Here is a 23,082-nt window from a genome sequence, read left to right on the forward strand (position 1 = left end):
CGTAGTCTTTGCCATAGGATAGAATTTAGTTATGAACTTTTGAGCAAGATCCTCTCATTTGGTGATAGACCCTGGTGGTAGAGAATGTACCCAGCACTTTGCTTTATCCCGCAGAGAAAATGGGAAAAGCCTCAAATTAATAGCATCTTTAAAAACTCCATTGAACTTGAAAGTATCGCAGATCTCGATGAAATCTCTGATGTGCATCTTGGGTTCTTTTGTCGGAGAACCCCTAAACTGAACTGAATTCCGTATCATCTGAATCGTGCTCGACTTGATCTCAAAGGTATTAGCCGAGATGGCTGGTTGAACAATGATAGACTGAATATCATTTATCTTTAGTTGAGAGCAATCCATCAAAGCCTTCGGATTCACTTCTGGTTCACCCATTGCAATAAGTGCTTCTTCTTTAACTTTCTCCTCGACAAGAACTTCCTCGAAAACTTCCTTAGCCACTACAACTTCTTCCTAAGCTTAATCCAGTGTTCTCTTACGAGACCGAGAACGCGTATGCATACACGCTCGCTAGAGTACCTGAAACACGACAAGGAAACAAGTAAGTAACAATGTCCGAGTTAATGAACTTTAACGACCAATGATGACAAACACATAAACTAAAACTTAACCACGAGTCCCCGGCAGCGGCACCAAAAACTTATTAGTGCTAGAATACGAGCTAATATTCACGCAAGTATACGTAATCGCAAGTAATATATAATTAATTCTAGTTCATTCCTACGGAGACTGGTTTAAGTTAATTTTAATCAATGTACTTATACAACAATGGTATGATTATTATCCAATGCTAAGACGAATAATAAATTGAGGTTGTTTAACTATGCTTAACTAAGAGATTATACTAAAGAACATTAACTAAGAGAATTAAAAGAGTGTTGAATACTATATGACACAAACATGGGATTTTAACTTCATTAAGTACTTTATTCAATAGCCTTTTCATTCTTAACCTTAACATGAAATGGTGATGACACTAATCAGATAACATGAAACTGATAAACGCCAACTTTCGTTACACGAATACCATACTACCAGACATCCACAAAAGAGATAGAAGCTGAATTGATACCAATTATATTGAGACCCTATATGTCTATAGAATTTGACAACATAACGGTTTAACGCACAAGTTATCTGTTATGATTACATAGGGCAAGTAAGATGGTTAAAATTACCTATGAATCAGACATATCAAATACATGAACCTATGCTAGCATGGCAAGTTCTAAACCCCTAAATTCACTTTCGCTTCATTAGAGATTAACACACTATCTTATAAGTTTGCGACGCTCATAAGACGAATAAGCACAACCAATACATGATATCATACAATCACCACATACTAAGGCATCGAAACAAATTAAATAAGGATATCCATAAATAAATCCGTTAGAACCCCATGATAATGATTAGCCCATAATCAGACTCATCATCAACGTGGGTTCTGATGAAAGCATGGTATAATAAACGTAGTATTTATACTGAATAAATAATAAACCAAATACGTTACACAAGAGTATAGGTTCACAAGAAAGAAAACTAGCATCCAAAGTTACAACTTAAAACAAAGAATCACAAGAATAAACTAGATCCTCTTCGCCTTGGTTGATTTGTGCTTTACGGTCTTCTTAAGCTTTCTCCTTAAACTCTGGTACGTCTCGTTCTAAAAAAAGATTAAAAAAATTATGTATATATAGCAGCCCATGCAGAGTAGAATTCCATCAATCAAAATCACAAGAGAATCAGGATTCTTTTATCTCGACCTGGCGCGGCCGTGCGCTTCAATAGCGCGGGCGCGCTGAGTTTCTGATCTTTGGGCGCGGCCGCGCGCTATAATAGCGCGGGCGCACTGACTCTCTGAAGAAAATTCTGAATTCTTCTTTTCTTGTCAGTTTGAGTAGGCCTTTCCACGAGCAATCTTCTTAATACCATCCTAAAACCATATTAGCATCAAAATAATGCCAAATCACCTGGATCTTTAATTTATGCCTAAAATGCAAAGCACGTTAAAAACACCAACAATTTGAGTACAAAACACCAATTCAAAGCTTTACGGAGCGTTATAAGATAACATAAATGCCACTCAACAAGGAGGTCACGACCACATCCCCCAGCCAAGTAAGGGGACATAGTGCCACACCTTGGTCAAGTGAAGTGAGCCGAGTGGGCTCTAAAGGAGCCCCTCGGCCATCGTTACCTACACATTTATGAAAAAAAGAAAGGAGATTTTTGGTCGGGTAGGTTTCCATCATGGAGCCTCTCAATCGACTGGAGCAGGACGAGTAGGCTTCAGGACGAGTAGGCTTCAGGGGAGCCATCGCTAAGTAGGTGGAAAATCGGCTCCCCCGTCGCAAACAAGAACGAAAACTTTGGCTGCCCAAGGCGAATACGAACAAATTTTTTTGATGATTTGTCGTCAAAAAATGGAAATTTTCAGATTTACTAGTTAGCCTTAATTAGGGCCTATTATTGATACTAGACAAAAAATAGCCTCGATTAGGCCAATTAGCCTCGATTAGAGCAATTAGCTTAGTTTAACCCCAAACGGGGATTATTTTCCTCCCGAATCCCCGCCCCGAACAGGGAATGGGGATATCCGCAGAGATTCGGGAAATTTGTTTTTTAATTAAAAATAATAATACAGTTATATATATTATATTTTTTAATAAAAAAATAATCTACTAATAAATAATATATTAATATATTAATATGATTTAATATTTTCAACATCAAATAATATTAAATTTAATTTATAATACAAATATATGACAAATTTTAAATTATAAAAAATATATAAATATATTACAATGTTAAAAATTGATTAATAAATTATAGATTTTTTTAAATTCTAAGAGTTTCATAAAAGCTATTTATTTTTAATAATTAATTTAGTATAATATGTAAATAAATATTTTTATTATATATATATATAAATATATATAATCGGGGTCGAGGATTGGGTCTGGGAGACACTAATCCCTGACCCCGCCTCGATTCTCAAAAATTTTATAAAATTTTCCCCGCTCCTCGCCCCGCTCCCAAAAAATTTCCCAAATCCCTGCTCTGTTCAAGACGGGAATTGGATCGGGGTCGGGCGGGGTGGGTGTGGATGCCCATATATACATGAAACAACACAAAATATGGTTGTCACGCAATACGAAAATGCGTCTCAACGTATATGAAACCCAAAACATGGTATTTACGGGATATTTAAGGCCAAAAATATGAAATAAGGTACCAAAAACCATAAAAAGTGGAAATGGGGTTTCTTGGGCCATCGCCCAATTTTAAATATATGATGGATTTGTTTATTAAAAAACTTTGAATAGTACAAATAGATGACTACTAAATAATATTTTAGTATCAACAATATTATTTTTATGATAATCTATTTCAATGTATCGATTTAATTAATATTGGTGCCCCTCTCGGTTAAAATTTCACATCATAAATCACTTTAGAAGATATTTTAAATTCACAAGATTATTCTTGAAGGAAGATTTTTCAAAGGGTTAATTGTTTGAACAATGTTATAGGGGTGCTAAGCTAAAATTTAAGGTATTTTGAATAAATAAGTGCTCCAACAATGTTATAGTAGTGTCTTAGAGAAAGTCTAAGATTTCTCTAAAGTGCTTTAACAATGTCCCAGTGGTATCTTAAGACACTAGGACATTTATCATGTGCTTCATTTTTAAGGCACCACTATGCATTGCCCTATTTCATTTCTTTCAATAAAAATATAATTTCCCTCCCTTTTTACACTTCTTTCTCCTTTCATCACTTCATTTCCTTCTAATAATAATTAAAATATATTAATCCCTCCGTCCCGGTAAGTTCTTAACATTTGAAATGGAGAGTTCGACACGCATTTTAAGGCTCATATTTAATATAGTTCCATAACTTATTTTTAAGAATTTTTTAAATAAAAATTTGAACACTTAATGTTTATTCCAACAAAAAAAGTTTTTAATATAATTTATGTAATTTTAGCAGATCAAAGCCTTAAAATACGTGTCGAACACAGAGGGAATATCATTTTAACAATAAGACACAATTATAAGGGTATTGTTGAAGTTGGTGTACAACAACACTGGCTTAAATCACTGGCTTAATATTTATAAGGCATTTATTAGAATATTATTATTGGACTTGCTCTCAGAACACCAGGATGTCCATCACATACCTCATTTTTAGGCATTTTTAAAAGCAACTTCAAGAGTTGCTTATCATTCTCCTCATAAATTATATTATTATATAACCTCTTAGTTATTTAAAATCTATTTTTTCCTTTCCACTCCAACAAGCCTCCTTAGTTTCCTTCTCTATCAATCTTTTTTGTCTATTTTTTATTAAATATGAATAAATCAATATCCGATTCTTGATTGTACTTCACTACATTCAATATATGTTAATATAAAATTAGAAGAGGAGACAATAGAAGCTCCTCACTATTGAGGAGAGATTTAGAGATCCTTACATTTTAGGGAGGGACAAGGAGGCTGTTGGAGTTGTTTTTGTTGAATTCTCCTCAAATTTTGACTAAAAAGAGTGTATATGGAGGCTCTTGAGTTGCTCTAAGCACCTTATTTCATTTCTTTCACTGAAAAATTATGTCCCTATCTTTTTACGCATCTCTCTCCTATCATCATTTTTCCCTCGAAATATAATTTAAATATATTATTTTTAGTAACAAGACACAAACATAAGACATGTTGCTGGAGCTGATGCACACAAATAATATCTTGAAACATTATTACACCATCTTTTATTATATATATAAGATATTTATTAGGATATTGTTGGACTTAGTTTAAGAGCAAGTCCAAGAGATGTCTTATATGATGTTCCAAAGTTAAAATTTAGACTATTTGACAAAGACAAATTTGATCCAATAATGTTCTCGTAATGCCTTATTAATATTAAATCAATATCTTTTTAAGCCTCATTTTAAAATTTTAAGTCACCTCTCTCTCTCCTACCCTATTTTATTTATATAATAAATTATCATAATATACTCTATTATTCTCTAACAAACAATTAGGGTGATGTGTAGAAGGGGGTTGAATACAAAACAAAACTTTTTGATATTTTGCACAGAAAATTAAAACTGCCAAATTAAGAAGAACACAACAATTAAAAATTTCAGATGGTTTGTTTTTGAGCTCACCACTTGAGAATCTGAGATATATATTGAAGAAATAATTTGTGTAAATTATAAGCGCAATTTCACAACTGCGTTTTACAATATTTCTCTCAAGATAATTCTCTCTAAAAATGCACACTCTGAAAAACTATTTACTAAGATATAACACCGATGCTACTTGGTTTATATATGCTCTGAGTGATTTTTTAGCTGTTGTTGGATTGATGATGTTCCTTCGTTTAGCAATTGATAACCCACTTCACTTAAATAATATTACATATTCAGAATTAACCATCCTATTTTAGATTATCCATCAAGTCAATATGAATTCAGAATGAATAACATTATCATTTACTTATACAGAATTCTCATTAAAAAATTTCATAAAAATCTTATCAGGGTTGATATGTAATGACATCAACGACTGTCCGATGGTTAAAAAAAAAATAATTTTATGTGTTTTGTTTATGATCAAGAACTGAACTGATTTCTTTTTTTAAAACTAAGAGAAATTCCATTAAATCACTAAAAACTCAGAAACAATAGTCTCCAACACAGAAAATGTAGGAGACAAGAATAATTTGTAGCTATTTAGCTCACAAGGGACATGCGCCATCAAATGCGCCGCCTCATTCACTTGCTTTCTAACAAAGTGTAAGGAAAGGTCGGGTCTATATTGCATGATTTCTCGGCAAAGCTCGAACACATGACCAATATCAAGATGATTTATCGTCCTACTGCAGATGGAGTTTACTGCAACAAGAGAATCACTCTCAATTTGAATAGATTGGCCACTCCTAGCGAGCATCCAAGAGAATGCCTCATAGATTACAAAAGTTTCTGCCTTAAGAGTTGTCACCTCTCCAGCATAGTGCATGCATTTGCCCTGGATAAAGTGGCCACGAAAATCACGCAACACCATACTAACTCGAAACGAGGTGCTCCCCTGGATAACAGATGCATCAACATTAAGCTTGAGGTTACCTTCCATAGGTGGCATCCATATCTGCATATGCTCTTGCTGACCATCATTGTCATTTGATCGAGACCTCATTTCAATCTGAAACCTGCCTTTTACTTCCTTCCATATCAACAGTAGGGCTCAATACTCTTTGTTCCCGGAAATTTAAATTTCGAGCATACCAGATGCCTTACAAGACAGTAGCAATGATAGAAGCCTCCTCGTCCGTTGTTGTAGCAAGCTTATGAAGTAAACAGCTAGGGGCAGAATCTGCATTTCTCATATCATATGTTAAGTTTATAATTCTCCAGCATTCCGAGGAAAATTTGGATTTGAAAAAAATGTGTAGAAAATGCTCCACATCTGTGTTACACATAGGGTACAAAATGGGAATATTAACCCCCTCCCCTCTTAGCAAATTTCGCCCAGGAACATTATTCCTGCCTATTCTCCACATAAACATACGGATCTTATGAGGGATCTTTAATGACCACAGTTTCTTCCACCCTGCATATTGCATATTCTCAAGCTGAGGAGTATTCTGCTCAGACCACAATCTGTAGCCTGACTTTGCACTATAAATACCGTTATTGGTGTTAACTCAGGCTACACGATCTATTACCTGGTTTTGAGGGATACGAGTGGCTAGAATGATCTTGGCATCGACATCTTGGAAGCAGTTTTTCATTAACTGAGTGTTCCATTGCTTGGAGTCTGGTAGAAAGAAGTCATATTCATATCTCGTGCTATTTGTATGTGAGTCTTCCACACCGAAATCAAGCTTCGGTTTTAACCAAGCATCAGAAAATACATCTATCTTTTTACCATCTCCTAAAACCCATCGAAACCCTTTCCTGATAGCCTCCTTAGCCTACCCAATTCCTGACCAGATAAAGTTGGAGCCCCCCACGCGAGCAGCTTTTAACACGCTTGTCTGAGCAAAATAGCGAGCTTTAAATGCTCTCGACACCAGAGAGTCAGGTTTATGAAGATATTGCCATACATGTTTGCCAAGAAGAGCAAGATTAAAACCATGGAGATCTCTAATGCCCAATCCCCCATGACATTTTTCCATACTTAGATTTTTCCATGAGTGTCATCTAATACCTTTAGTGGAGGAGGAGTTTGTCTTCCACCAGTACCCATTCATTATATTTTCCAATTCTACACACAAGGTTTTTGGAATTAGTAAGAACGACATACAGTAGTTTGGGATTACATGTGCTACGCTCTTGAGCAAGACTACTTTACTAGTTTTAGAAAGTAATTAGAGCTCCAACTTTGAATCCGCTTACCAACACGATCTTTTATGAAAGAAAAGACCCTTTTCTTCGAGTGCCCAATCAAAGATGGGAGTCCCAAGTAACTCCCCTCACTCAGATCGTTACTGACCCCCATAATCACACCAAGCTCTTCTTGTTTATCTCTCCTGACGTTGGCACTAAAGAAAATACCTGATTTTTGATAGATTGGCCCGACAGGAACTCATAATTGGCCAAAAGAGCTTTCACAGCCTCTATTTCAGATGTCGTAGATTTAAAGAATTCATAATTAAACTGATTTCTAACACACTCTTACTCATTGTCAACAGATTAGATTCAGATCGGTTTCTCCTAAAATCATATCCAAATCAATTTAAATTTATCGGATTCAGATCAGATTGGGTCACACCCAGATATTTTACATGTCAATCTGTATCCGATCCATTTAATTTAATAGATAACATATTCGATTTTGGATATCCGCTAATTTCATTTATATTTACTAATAATTTTTAGCTTATCAACATTCACCCTTATTTAACATGAACAACAGTACACTCACTTCATCTTGTAAAATTATATATTTAGTTTGATGTTCTTTTCTATAAAAATTAAAAAGAAAATACATGTATTCCATTGGAAAAAATTTGCACGAGCATTAACTTCCATATGTTGCAGATAAATAAATTTAGATAAGAATAACTATACTACATGCTAAAATAATACCAGATTCTAAGCATTAAAGAGCTGTATGTATGCACACCGATAGCAAGCAATAAGGCATTATCATCTTAAATGGCTTGAGAGCTATTAAGCTTAGTTTTGGTTCACTATATTGAAGTTTTTTAAATGTGATAGATGCATTTAAAACAAAAATAATCATCAAAACTCCATTCTAGCCATGGGTTTCCCTTTTGGGACAAGACCAGTGAGAAATTCCAATTTAACTTGCTTATACTGATCAAAATTTAATTCCTGCACAAGAAATAAATCCATTGTAACAATAAACGACAGGGAAAAATCCTAAAAGAAATCTAGGTGAAAATAGTATTTGCTCCTCCAAGAGAGGTGCTTCAGGTGCTTCTGAGTATTCACCACCTTATCCTGATCCTGATTATCTTTGCTATACTGTATCTTTTCACAGGGCTGAATGAAAAACTCGCCAGCCTGAGGAGGGAAAACTATTGGAAATAAGAGTAATATATATGAGTTGGGCTCAAAAGTCCATTCACAAGTCCATTAGTGTAACTAGCCCAATATGTATATAATTAGTATAGTCCAGTTCATAGAATATGATATATACATTTTTGTCATTTAGTATAACAGATTTTCCCGCCATTATATCTTGTATATATACAGATCTCATATTGTAAAATGTAGTTAGTTCAATCAATAAATTTTTCTTTTTTCATTTTCAATCTTTACAAAATATCATGGTATCAGAGCAAGATGATTCTTCAATGGCGACCTTCATCATTTCTGCTCAATTCTGGTAATCTCACATCATTTCTGCTCATCTCCTGTGATATCACATCGATCGATCTTCATCTTCATCAGGTTCTATAAATCATATCAAGATATCGTATAGTTAATTGTTTACGCAAGCATCTGTGTGTTGATTGATCGATAAAGATACAGACTAATCTGGTTCTTAATTGAACTTCTATACTTCAGATTGATGTTTTTTTTTAGGTTTTTTTTTATATACATATTAGCATCATTGTGTTTTTCCCCAATTTTTAATCTGAATTTTCATCCGAAACCTAATTTTGACCTAATCTTGCTAAAATCCTAGTGTTAGTCTTGTTTTCTTGTTTCAATTTCTACTGATCTTTTCTAAAGAACGATCAAAATGACTACACAAAGCACAAACACAGACAATATACTAACTCAAAACAGTAATGATACCTCAAGTATCTATTACATTCATCCTTCTGATGCATCATCAAATCAGTTAGTTTCTGTGAAGTTTAATGGTACTGGTTATCATAACTGGAAGAGATCTATGACGTTAACTCTATCTGCCAAGAATAAATTGGGATTTGTCAATGGTGATATTGTTGAGCCTGAAAAGAATGCTGTTGAATATAAACTTTGGGAGAGATGCAATGATTCGGTTATCTCATGGATTTTATTCAATCTTGATGAATCCATTGCTAAAAGCGTACTGTTTATGAGAACTGCCAAGGAAATATGGGATGATATTGAAGAAAGGTTTGGATATGCTTCAATGACACAGATATACTCACTTGAACAGCAGATGCTTGAGATAAGTCAGGGACAGGATTCAATTTCAGAGTTTTTTACAAAGATGAAAACTATCTGGGATGGCATAAATGATGATAATCCATTGTCAGTCTGTACTTGCAAATTGTGTACTTGCAATTTAACTCAAAGGATTGTACAAAAACAACAGGAGCAGAGAATGTTACAGTTTATGATGAAGCTGAATGATCAATTTGCTGCTGTCAGGGCTAATATCTTAATGATGTATCCCATGCCAAATGTGTCTCAAGCTTATAGGTTGTTTGCTCAAGAAGAAAGGCACAAGGAAATATCAAATTTATCCAATCAAACTGAAGCAATGGCTTTTTATTCTGATAGAAGAAGGATTGGAGATCAGAAATTTGTAAACAATAGTTACACAAGAAAAAATCAGCCAAATCCTGTAATTCGACCATATGGTACTTTTGATGATAAGAATCAGTCTGGAATGAAAGCAAAGCCTTACTATTTTTGCAGTCACTGTAAGATACCAGGCCACAGTTATGAAAGATGCTTCAAAGTACATGGTTTTCCACCTGGTTTCAAACCTAGACAGAACTCAAGAGTTGCTGCTTTTTCTTGTGGAAATCAAGAAGATGAAAATCAAACTGAACTTGGTACTGATATGTCATCTGATAAGTCTGCCATCTCAATGGAGCAATACAAACAATTTTTAGCAATGATGGGAAATCAGCAAAGTGATGCTTCAAAACAGACAGATGAGAATGAATCTTCTAAATTTGCTATGCTAGCAGGTATTGTATGTCTTACATCTCATTCATCATCTGATTGGCTTATTGACAGTGGGGCAACAGACCACATTTGTCCACACCTTGATAGGTTTCAGGAACGTAAACAAGTGACAATAAATGACAATTATATTACTATTCCAGATGGAAGTCAAGTAAGAGTAATGAATATAGGAACAGTGAAACTGAATGAGTCAATTACATTGAAGGGAGTACTTCATGTACCTGATTTTCATTTTAGTTTAATCTCTGTCAAAAGGATTTGTGATGACATGAATTGTCATGTTATATTTTCTGACAATAATTGTTTACTTCAGGCCCCTTCTCTGAACAAACCTCCAATTCTTCTTGGTTGCATGGTCAATGGATTATACAGTACAAAGAGAAGAATTGCTGAAAATCTTGGAGATCAAACTCAACTTTGTACTGCAGCTAAACTCAATACAGTGGATCAAGCAAAACTCTGGCATCTTAGACTTGGTCATCTACCTTTTGTTCAATTGCCGTCTATTGCTCCAGTAAACTCTATTAAAGAATGTGTCGAATCAACCGTTTGTCAAATCTGTCCAGCTGCTAGACAAACAAGACAACCATTTCCTGTAAGCCATATCAAAACTACTGATCCTTTTCAATTACTGCATATAGATATATGGGGTCCTTATAAACACAAAACGATTACTGGTTGTACTCAATTTCTCACCATTGTGGATGATTTTACTCGTTTTACTTGGATACATTTGATGAAATATAAATCTGAAGTTTCTGGTATTCTGGAGAATTTTTTGGTTCATGTCAAAACACAGTTTAATGCTAAAGTTTTAAGCATTAGATCTGATAATGCTTTAGAATTGGGTGCTGGGCTGACTAAACTTTTATATATCAAATATGGTATTACTCACCAAACCACCTGTGCTTATACTCCACAACAAAATGGTGTTGTGGAGAGAAAGCATAGGCACCTTCTTGAAACCGCTAGGGCATTGAACCTTCAAGCTAAGCTTCCATTCAAATTTTGGGGTGATGCAGTCTTATGTGCAACATACCTCATAAATCGAATGCCATTGAAAAGTCTTGATTTTCAAACTCCCTACTTTAAACTCTACAAAGAATCTCCAACCATTGCTCACCTAAGGACATTTGGATGTCTTTGCTTTGTCTCTACAAACAAAGTCAATAGAACAAAATTTGATCCTAGAGCTATTGTTGGTGTCTTCATAGGTTACTGTAATAATACTAAAGGTTACAGAGTTTATGATATGCTCAATCAGACTATCCTTATTTCAAGAGATGTGATCTTTCATGAGTTTTCTTTTCCCTTTTCTGTTATTTCTAGTAACAATTACACTCAAAAACAATATCTTGATCATATTTTCCTACCTCTAATGCCACAAATTCCATGTACAGAGGATGTTATTATTCATTCAAATACTTTATCTGTACCTCATCATTATCAGACTTCTACTCAGACAAATGTATCTGACTTTACTAACAACACTGATATCACATCATCTGAAAGTGTTGATAGTGCACATTCTTCTCAGAATCATGATACACCAGAGGTTGTCCAACAGCCTATTCTTAGAAAATCTTCTAGACCTGTTATTCAGCCTTCTTATTTACAAGATTATCTCTGTAATTCAGTCAAACATTCTTCTCACTGGTGCAATTTAGTTGCTCCATCTTCTTTACCAATTGCTCATCATGCATTGGTTTCTAGTCAGTCTCATATTACAGAACCTACCAGCTACAACCAGGCTTCTAGTAATCCACTCTGGGTTCAAGCAATGGAAAAGGAAATTCAGGCTCTTGAAGCAAATAAAACCTGGGAGTTAGTTCCACTGCCTGAAGGGAAGAAAGCTATAGGTAGCAAATGGGTATACAAAGTAAAACTGAATGCAGATGGATCTTTAGAAAGATGTAAAGCTAGGTTAGTAGCCAAAGGCTATAACCAGAAATATGGAGTTGATTTTGAAGAGACTTTTTCTCCAGTAGTGAAAATGAGCACAGTTAGGAGTATAATAGCTTTGGCTGCTAACAAGAAATGGAAAATTTTTCAATTAGATGTGAATAATGCATTTCTGCATGGGGACTTGATAGAGGAGGTATATATGAGTGTTCCTGAAGGGTATTCAAATCCTTATAATCTGGTTTGTAGATTGCAGAAATCCATTTATGGTTTGAGGCAATCTTCTCGACAATGGTCTGCTAAGTTGGCTAATGAATTGATTGATCAAGGTTATATTCAGTCTAAAAATGACTACAGCATGTTTATTCACAAGACAAAATCAACTATCACAATAATTGCTGTCTATGTAGATGATATTATCATCACTGGTAGTGATGAGTCTGCTATTCAGCAGATTAAGAAACATTTGGATGATACTTTCAGTATTAAAGATTTGGGGTTACTGCACTATTTTTTGGGGATTGAAATTACTTATTTGCAAGAAGGCATAGTTCTAACACAGAAGAAATTCACTAAAGAATTATTGGATTCCTGTTCTGATCTTGTTTTGCCTTTGAAAGCTGTCACTCCTTTACCTATCAATATCAAACTTTCTGTTGATCAAGGAGAATTGTATGCTGATCCAGCTCAATATAGGTCACTAGTTGGAAAATTGAATTATCTTACACACACTCGACCTGATTTGAGCTACACAGTTCAACTTCTTAGTCAATATATGCATTCACCCAGAGTTCCTCATGTTACAGCATTGACACATACTCTGAGTTATATTTCTCACACAGCAGGACAAGGTATTATGCTCAATGGTTCTACTAGTTTAACTCTACAGGCATTTTCAGATTCTGATTGGGCTTCCTGCCCGGACTCTAGACGTTCTGTTACTGGATATGTACTCATGTTAGGTAATTCTCCGATTTCTTGGAAATCCAAGAAACAACATACTGTTTCCAGGTCTAGTTCCGAGGCTGAATACAGAGCAATGACAGCTGCGGCTGCTGAAGTTACTTGGCTTGTTCGACTATTACAAGAATTAGGGGTCAATGATATTACACCTGTCACACTACACTGTGACAACCAGTCTGCAATTCACATAGCTAAAAATTCGATCTTCCATGAACGTACGAAACATATCGAGGTAGATTGTCATTTTACTCGTGATAAGGTACTTGAAGGGTTAATTCAGCTGACATATCTTCCTACTCGTCATCAGTTTGCGGATATTTTCATTAAATCACTTCCATCTCCCCAGCTGCATAATCTTATTTCCAAGTTGGGGATCCATAAGTTGCAGGATTCCAACTTGAGGGAGGCTATTGGAAATAAGAGTAATATATATGAGTTGGGCTCAAAAGTCCATTCACAAGTCCATTAGTGTAACTAGCCCAATATGTATACAATTAGTATAGTCCAGTTCATAGAATAGGATATATACATTTTTGTCATTTAGTATAACAGATTTTCCCGCCATTATATCTTGTATATATACAGATCTCATATTGTAAAATGTAGTTAGTTCAATCAATAAGTTTTTCTTTTTTCATTTTCAATCTTTACAAAATATCAAAAACTCGATTTATAAAAAAGAGCCGAGTTTATAGATCATAATAAGCGATTAAGCTAGAATGCGATTTCCACCAGACAAAACAGAGAGAGTGCAGTCCAGAATAATGAAGTAAAAAATAAATAAAATCATTTAGCTACTTCACACATTCCCAAAAGGCATATCATCTTGAGAAGCACTTCTATGTTCGGGACCTGCAGGCCGCGTGACACCACAGTAAAGTGTTAAAGCACGAATACAGGGAATTTACATGCAAGACAAGGAGCTTTACCAAGAGTGACAAGATCATTATCTATAAATTAAGATGACTAGGTACTTAGAGTGTCTTACTATACAAACTAAGCATTTTGTTGAACAAAGAAAAGGAAAAACATTGCAAAATGTTAAGTGACCTTCAATGCATCAAAAACGAACAAAGCAAAAAATAAGTAGTACTGAACATATATTCACACACACACACATATATATAGTTAAGAAAAGATAAAAAGTTTTCATTTGGCTATCTTCAGAACTACTATTATCATTCCCTGCTTAAATTTCACAAAAAATAATTCATATAGTTAAAAATACTAGTGACCATGAATTATTGCAAGTTCTCAGTCCTCTGCATATCCTTGTGATTAGCAATCAAAGAGGCAGATCATGCAATTGGCAAGGAAACATTAGCTCAAATTAACCAAATAGCAGAAAAGCTACACAAAATATAGCTTTTGATATTCTGTAATAACCATTATAAGGGTCAAACCTCTGTCCATAGATCGGACATTCTTTTCCAATAGTTTAAGGTTTCTCTTACAAAAATAAGAATGCATTTTCATATTCCTTGAAATTAGACATATACAATAGTTGATATCCATGTTCAATTAAAAATACCTTCGGCAACACAAGCTGATACTCAACAAGTTCATTGTAATTACGTTGCAATTTTTCACCATTTGCAACAAATTCAGTTAGCTCGCCTTCAAGTTCTCCAAGTTTTACCTAGCATATATTTTCGGATTAAACAAGGGTTAACAGACAAGATACAAAAATATACTAGAAGGCTAGAATGGACTTTTGACAAATCGATATATACCTCCAAATCATCTAAGGTCAGATCCTGTCCCAGACCTTCCTAATGCATCCAAGATACCTGTAAAGATACTATTATGTAGTGTCTAACATCTTATGACAGCTCCGATATCTAGCAATCAGAGAGCTTTTTGTAAATTTTCTCTTTTCTAGACTTTATTGATCTTAAAAACACTTTTATATCATATGATTTCCTTATATATATGAGCAATATATATTTTCTCGGAGATAAGTTATGATAGATTCAAAAATTTATACAACTCTACAAATAGCATATACAAAGTATCTTTCAATCATCAAAATGTAACAACATGATTTAATTTTGGAAGTCCATATGTCTCTGTTACTGCTAAAACCTCATCCTTATCACAATTGACATGGTTTTGATTGTTTAGATTGAAATTTAATTAACAACTTAACAGATTCTACAGATTCATCTTAAAGGTTGCATGTCATCTTAAAGTAAAACACATAACAGAGAACATAAATAACTGAATTAAATCACAGAAAGGTATATAATTCAAAGAGATTAATTATCAAAATCGTTCAACTCGGTGAAAGGTTATAAATAATAACTTATTTAAAGTTTAAAAAATACAATGAGCATACTAGCTTAGTAAGTCTTAAAGTTGTGAACACCATAAACACCATAAATTGCAGTACTGCTAAAACTTTATATCGACTATTTGCCATTGCTATTGAATTCTGATATGCTAAATATAACTCTGACACACCATGGACTGTGCTAGTCTGTCATTTGCAATATCACCTCTATTCGGCTTGGTTCCAGACTTCCAGACTGCCAACAAATAAAATAAGATTTCCAAAAAATAAATAATAAGACAATGCAGAGATAAAAAAAATATTATATAAATATATCAGAAGAATGAGATCACAATAAAAGAGTCACCTCTATTCATGATTCACATAACTGAAGGAGTTTTTGCACCTGTTTCTTCTCTTTCATTTGGGTACATTTGTAATGTTAAATCTGGGAAAAAATAAGTTGAATCATAAAAATATGCGTAAAATAAATAATAAGATTTAATCAAAATATCTAACTAAAACATTAAAAGCAGCTTACTTTTTCTTGACGGGATCCAGTCGGATGTAGTGATCAGTGCTTCCACTACATCAGGAAATAAACAAGAATGACTTTCATCAATTACTCTGCCACCTATGCTAAAAGCTGATTCGGGCGCAACTTTTATCGCTGGTATATCTAGAACATCTCTTGCAATATTACTTTTCGTTGGAAACCTTGAACCATTGATTGCCCACCATGTCAATATATTAAATTTGTCAGCCATTGAATGGGTTTTCTTTTCTAGGTACTGATCAAATTCTGATTTGGGAACATGTCGAGAACCAATCAATCGTTCTCTTTCTTTCCCCTTCTTGAAGTCACTTAATTTATTACTTTTTGTAATCGTAGAGTGTGTTGCATAACTACTATACATAAGATCACATGTCCCTATATCACCAATTATGCTTTCTGTGGAAGTAACTCTCCCTTCATAATCAATATAAAGATCAAAAAAAGCTGTTTGGACTTTCGGTACACGCGAGTATGAGACATCCTTACCGTACAACCTGTTATAATAATATATAATAATATCCATCTTATATCTAGAATCAAGAACAACGGTAATATCTAAACACAAACTACATTCATCCCAATACTTTGAAAATTTTATGCTCATTGGGCCTGCCATCAACCGAAGAAACTCTTCTGGCCTATTTTCCAACTCCATAAGTTGCATTTTGATGTCACAAATATATGGGAAAAAACATTTGCAGTAGGGTACTTGGTTCCACTAACATGTACAGTAGTGTCCTTAAACATTTTCAAACAATCATGCATTAAACGAGCCACTTTCCAATCTTCTTTTGAGGGATTGTTGTGGATATGTTGTGAACTTGATGATTTCATTAACAAAACACCTTGGTAGATTTTACTTAGTGAAAAATGTAGCACTCGACGGATAAGGATTATAGTCCCGACGGATAACTCAATATAGTCCTGACGGATGATGATTTATTATCCATCGAGTGAGTAGCTTGTGTAATACAATAAGTCTGTAGCACATTTCTGCATACACATTATTTAGATTCTGTAAGTAGTACTCAAGTCATGTTGACTTTAACTAGATATGCAGAATAGGTTGATTAATTGTACATAGATGATGTCTTGTAATTCTGTATAAATGAAATGAAGTCAAGTGCCAGATTGCTACCCGACGGATAAACAACAATGCCATTCGACGGATGATCAACAAGACAACCCGGCGGATGATCATGAACCCGACGGATAAAGAATTCAAACATCTGTTAATAGTGATAACACAGTCACATGCGTCGAGTATATGCAAATAGAATGTGGAAGCCTATTCAACTGGGTTTTAGAGAACAAAGAAGCATTGCCATTTCCATGCTATTATGAAGATATTCAAAGATGCTGGAATAGAGTAATGAAGAAGCATAGTATTAGACTTGATAGTTTTTGTTTTATAATCTTGTCTCATTACTTTTTAATCTTAGTGTTATATAAACCAAGAAGTAGCAAATAGAACAACAAGCAACTAAGCAAGATAATTTTATTTTTTAGAGAAACATTTGTAAGCAGTATTCTTAGCATTTCTCTGTAAACTTAGTTGTTCAAATTTGTAAGCAGCTGTGAGCTAATTGCTACACAGAGTTCTCTTGATATAATATATATCTCTGGTGGATACATTCAAATCCACCAGAAAGTTTTTAAAGACTGGTGTTTTTAATTACTTGTGTATTGATTCATTCCAAGTTATTATTCCGCAGTTTGCAAATCAATTCACACAGTTATATATTATTAAGATAGAACGTTTTATATCTTTGTGAAAAAGTTTCAAGAATTCCATTCTACCCCCCTTCTGTAATTCTTGTTGCATTGTTAGGGACTAACAATTGGTATTAGAGCAAGCTCTTGAAGAACAAAGAGTTTAAAGATCACAATAAAACAACAAGATGAACAAGAAGGATATTGGAGTCAAGATTCCTTTTCTGGATAAAGATAATTACCATCACTGGAAGGTAAAGATGCATCTTCATTTACTTTCTCAAGATGAGGCTTATGTAGATTGCATAGAGAGAGGCCCTCATGTACCAATGAGAGCTACAACTGGAAATGAGCCATCTGTCCCCAAGCCAAGGCATGAATGGTCTGATCCTGATATTGAACAAGTCAGGAAAGATAAGAAGGCCATGAATATCTTGTTCAATGGAGTTGATGGTGACATGTTTAACAACATCATCAATTGCAAAACTGCCAAGGAAGTTTGGGATATAATACAGATTATCTGTGATGGCACTGAGCAAGTTAGAGAAAACAAGATGCAGCTACTGATTCACTAATATGAGAATTTTTATAGTGAAGAAAGTGAGTCCCTCACTGACATTTTTAGTAGGTTTTAAAAACTACTAAATGCTCTGAAGTTGCATGGAAGGGTCTATCAGACAAAAGACTCCAATTTGAAGTTCCTTAGATCTCTTCCAAAGGAATGGAACCCAATGACAGTCTCATTGAGAAACTCTCAAGACTATAAGGAGTTTACTTTGGAGAGACTGTATGGCATCCTAAAGACTTATGAGCTTGAAATAGAGCAAGATGAGAGGATGGAGAGAGGAAAGAAGAAAGGAGGGTCCATTGCACTAGTTGCTGAGTTAGAGAGAGAGAAGAAGATGAAGATGGAAGCTGTTGAATCAACTTTAAAGGTCTGTGAAAACAAGGACAAGGGGCTGGTAGCAGAAAATGAAGATTCTTTGAGCCAAGATGATATGGAAGATATTGATAAACATCTAGCATTTCTTTCCAGAAGATTTGCCAAGCTCAAGTTCAAGAAGAACTTTGGAGCAGCCAAGCCAAATAGAAACATGGTGGATAAATCAAAATTCAAATATTTCAAATGTGGCTTGGCAGGGCACTTTGCCAGTGAGTGTAGAAAGTCAGATTCCAGCAAGATAAAGTTTAAGCCTGTGGATTATAAAAAGAAATATTTTGAGTTGCTCAAACAAAAAGAAAGGGCTTTCATTACACAAGAAAATGACTGGACAGCAGATGGTCTGGATGAAGATGAAGATGTCAGCTATGTCAATCTAGCCCTAATGGCCAAGTCTGATGAAACAGAGACAAGTTCTTCAAACAATCAGGTAATCACCATTAATTCTGCATATTTTTCTAAAGCTGAGTGTAATGATGCAATAAATGACATGTCTACAGAATTATATCATTTGCGTGTTACACTTAAGTCTCTTACTAAGGAAAATGCTAAAATCAAAGAAAACAATTTGTTTTTAAGTGAGAGGAATAATGTGATAGAGTCTCAGTTTATTGAATTTGAAAAATTAAGAATTGAGTGTAAAATTGCTAAGGATGAATTAACTGAGTCCTTGAAGAAAGAAGAGATCTTGAAGAAGCAGCTTGAACGAGAACAGGAGGTAATTAAGGCATGGAAAATATCAAGAGATGTCCATGCTCAAATCACCAAAGTTCAAGGTATTGAGTCCTTTTGTGATGCAGCCTGGAAGAAGAACAAGGAGAAGCTAGAATCCAATTTCGTGGAAGGATTGCTAACAGATATAGACTCGACGGATGATGAGGGTCATCCGTCGGATAACAAAAAGGGTTATCCGTCGAGTGATATAAATCCTCATCCGTCGACTGTGAGCAAGCCTGTGAGTAAAGCCAAGCTTGTCAAGTTAAATGAAAAATATGGATCAGTTTCCAAGACTTTTGTTCCAGGAGAATCTAATCAAGTGAAGAAGGAGAAGAAGGATAATGTTGGTCATATGACTGTCAAGCAATTGAGTGACAGAATTGAAAAGATTGAGGTTAAAACAGAGGCTAAAAAGAAAAATAATACAAATGGTAAAGTAGGGATTAACAAACACAATAACTACACACCTGATAAATATGCTCCTAGAAAAATCTGTGTCAAGTGTGGTAGTGTAAATCATTTGTCTGTTAATTGCAAATCTGTCATGCCTACTTCCATAACTGTGCCACCTCATTTTCCCAACATGAATGCCATGCCTTTTATGCCTATGAATGCATTGTCTACACAGAATATGAATGCACAGTTTGCTAATATGCCATTTATACCTAATCTGTATTATGCTGCATTTAATATTCCACAAATGCCATTTAGCATGCCTTACTGGAATAACATGTTCACTAGTAGCATGCCATTCCCTGTTAATCAAAATATGCATGATAATTATGTTACAATTAATGGTTTCAAAGGTCCAACTCAAATGACTAAGGATAAATCTGATATCCCCAAGTCAAATGAGATAAAGCTTAAGAAACAGAAAAAGAAAGCTAACAAGGCAGGACCCAAGAAAACTTGGGTACCAAAATTAACTTGATTTGATTTTGATGTGTGTAGGGAAACAGAAAAAATCTATGGTACTTGGATAGTAGTTGTTCAAGAAACATGACTGGTGATTCTACCCTGCTCACAGAGTTCAAGGAGAGAGCTGGCCCAAGTATTACTTTTGGAGATGACAGCAAGGGTTATACTGTGGGATATGGCTTGATTTCAAAAGACAATGTCATCATTGAGGAGGTTGCCTTAGTAGATGGTCTCAAGCACAATTTGTCGAGTATCAGCCAGCTTTGTGATAAAGGCAATTTAGTAACCTTCAATTCAGAAGCCTGTGTTTTGACTAACAAGAGGAGCAACAAAGTGGTTCTCACTGGTGTGAGAAAAAGGAAATGTGTACATAGATGACTTCAACTCATCAAATACAGAATCTGTTACTTGTCTTCTCAGCAAAGCAAGTCATGAGGAAAGTTGGTTATGGCACAAGAAGCTATCCCATCTAAACTTCGAGACCATGAATGAACTAGTAAAGAAAGAACTGGTAAGAGGCATTCCTCAAGTGGAGTTTTCTAAGGATAAATTGTGTGATGCCTGCCAAAAAGGGAAGCAGATCAAAGCATCATTCAGGAAGAAGCTTGATTCAATAATTGAAGAACCTTTGCAACTGCTACACATGGATTTGTTTGGACCAGTCAATGTGTTGTCCATTTCAAGGAAAAGATTTTGCCTAGTAATTGTAAATGATTTCTCAAAGTTCTCTTAGACATATTTACTAAAGTGTAAAGATGGGGCTAGTGAAATCATCATTAATCACATAAGGCAAGTCAATAATCATCCTGATTTCAAAGTTAGAAGAATCAGGAGTGACAATGGAACTGGGTTCAAGAATCTGTCATGAGAGCATTTTGTGAAGAAAATGGGATTTTGTATGATTTTTCAGCAGCAAGAACTCCACAACAAAATGGAGTAGTAGAAAGAAAGAACAAATCACTTATTGAAACTGCAAGGACAATGCTTGAAGAGTCTAAGTTACCAACATATTTCTGGGTTGAAGCTGTAAATACTGCATGCTACACTCAGAATATTTATCTGATTAATCAAGCAAAATGCATGACTCCCTACCAATTGTTCAAGAACAAGAAGCCAACTCTAAATTTTCTTCATGTCTTTGGCTATAAATGTTATATCTTGGGAAATCAAACTGATCAGAATGGAAAGTTTGATGCTAAAGCAGATGAAGGAATTTTTGTTGGATATGCTGTTGGTAAAGCATATAGAGTCTACAATCTAAGAACCAACATTGTTGTGGAATCAATACATGTTGTGTTTGATGATAAAAAGATTAAAGGACTGCAAGATGGAGATTACCATGAGAGTCTTAAATTTAATAGTATGGAGATGGTTAGTGATGACAGTGATGATGAAAGTGATCAAGAAACAGTATTAAAGGATAATGCAGAAAAATCTCCTACCAATGAAGCACAACCAGCTTCATCCATCGGTACTCAAGATTCACCATCCGTCGGGTCATCAAAAGAAACTGGAAGTCAGAATAGATCACTTACAGAAAGCTCCCCTTTCTCAAATCAAAGATCCATTAACTCAGGGGGAGTTTCCAATAATCAAAACTCAATCACATATCAAGACAACAATGAGGCCTCTTCATCTAGAGCTAATCTACCTCAACAAAGGAAATGGACAAAGGATCACCCCTTTGAGCTCATCATTGGTGATGTATCTTCTAGAGTTCAAACAAGGAGAGCAACTCAAGAAGAATGTCTATACATCAGCTTTCTTTCTAAGGAAGAACCAAAGAAGGTAGAAGAAGCTTTGTTGGATCCTGATTGGATTTTAGCTATGCAAGAGGAGCTAAACCAATTTGAGAGGAATAAGGTATGGAAGCCGGTGCCCAAGCCTAGAGGAAAGAATCCAATTGACACCAAATGGGTATTCAGAAACAAGATGGATGAAAATTGCATAGTAGTCAGGAACAAAGCTAGATTGGTTGCTAAGGGCTATTATCAACAAGAATTAATAGATTTTGATGAAACATTTGCTCCCGTTGCAAGACTTGAAGCCATCAGAATCTTCTTAACCTATGCAGCCCATGCCAATTTCAAGGTCTATCAAATGGATGTCAAAAGTGCCTTTCTGAATGGAGACTTGGAGGAGGAAGTCTATGTTAGTCAGCCTTCTGGTTTTGAAGATCCAAATTTTCCAGAACATGTCTACTATCTTTTGAAAGCACTTTATGGACTGAAATAAGCACCTAGAGCCTGGTATGATACTTTATCAAAGTTCCTTTTGGAAAATCACTTCACAAGAGGTACTGTAGATAAAACTTTATTCTTTAGAAATGTTAATGGCTCTAGTATACTTGTTCAAATTTATGTAAATAACATTATTTTTGGCTCTACGGATGAAAAACTTTGCAAAAAGTTTGTCAAATTGATGCAGAGTAAGTATGAAATGAGTCTGATGGGAGAACTAACTTACTTTCTTGGTTTGCAAGTTAAACAAGTTAGTGATGGAATATTCATTAGTCAAACTAAATAAATTTATGATCTTTTAAAGAAGTTTGATCTGATGGATTGCACATCTGCAAAAACTCCCATGGCCACTGCAACTAAGCTTGAATTAAACACTACTGAAAAGTCTATGGATATTTCAAGTTATAAGGGCATGGTTGGCTCACTTCTGTACTTAACAGCTAGTAGGCCATATATAAT

The 23,082-nt window shown here is 34.8% G+C and overlaps 1 protein-coding gene across 1 annotated transcript; it reads left to right on the forward strand.

Moving 5' to 3' along the window:
• The first annotated feature begins 9,236 nt into the window (after positions 1 to 9,236).
• Positions 9,237 to 9,838, forward strand: LOC141660594 (uncharacterized). Its single transcript, XM_074467583.1, has 2 exons — positions 9,237 to 9,740; positions 9,782 to 9,838. Exons 1-2 carry the CDS (start codon positions 9,237 to 9,239, stop codon positions 9,836 to 9,838), a joined length of 561 nt encoding a protein of 186 aa, XP_074323684.1.
• Positions 9,839 to 23,082: the final 13,244 nt, after the last annotated feature.

This window comes from Apium graveolens, chromosome 5, assembly GCF_009905375.1.
Source record: "Apium graveolens cultivar Ventura chromosome 5, ASM990537v1, whole genome shotgun sequence".
Lineage (NCBI taxonomy): Eukaryota > Viridiplantae > Streptophyta > Magnoliopsida > Apiales > Apiaceae > Apium > Apium graveolens.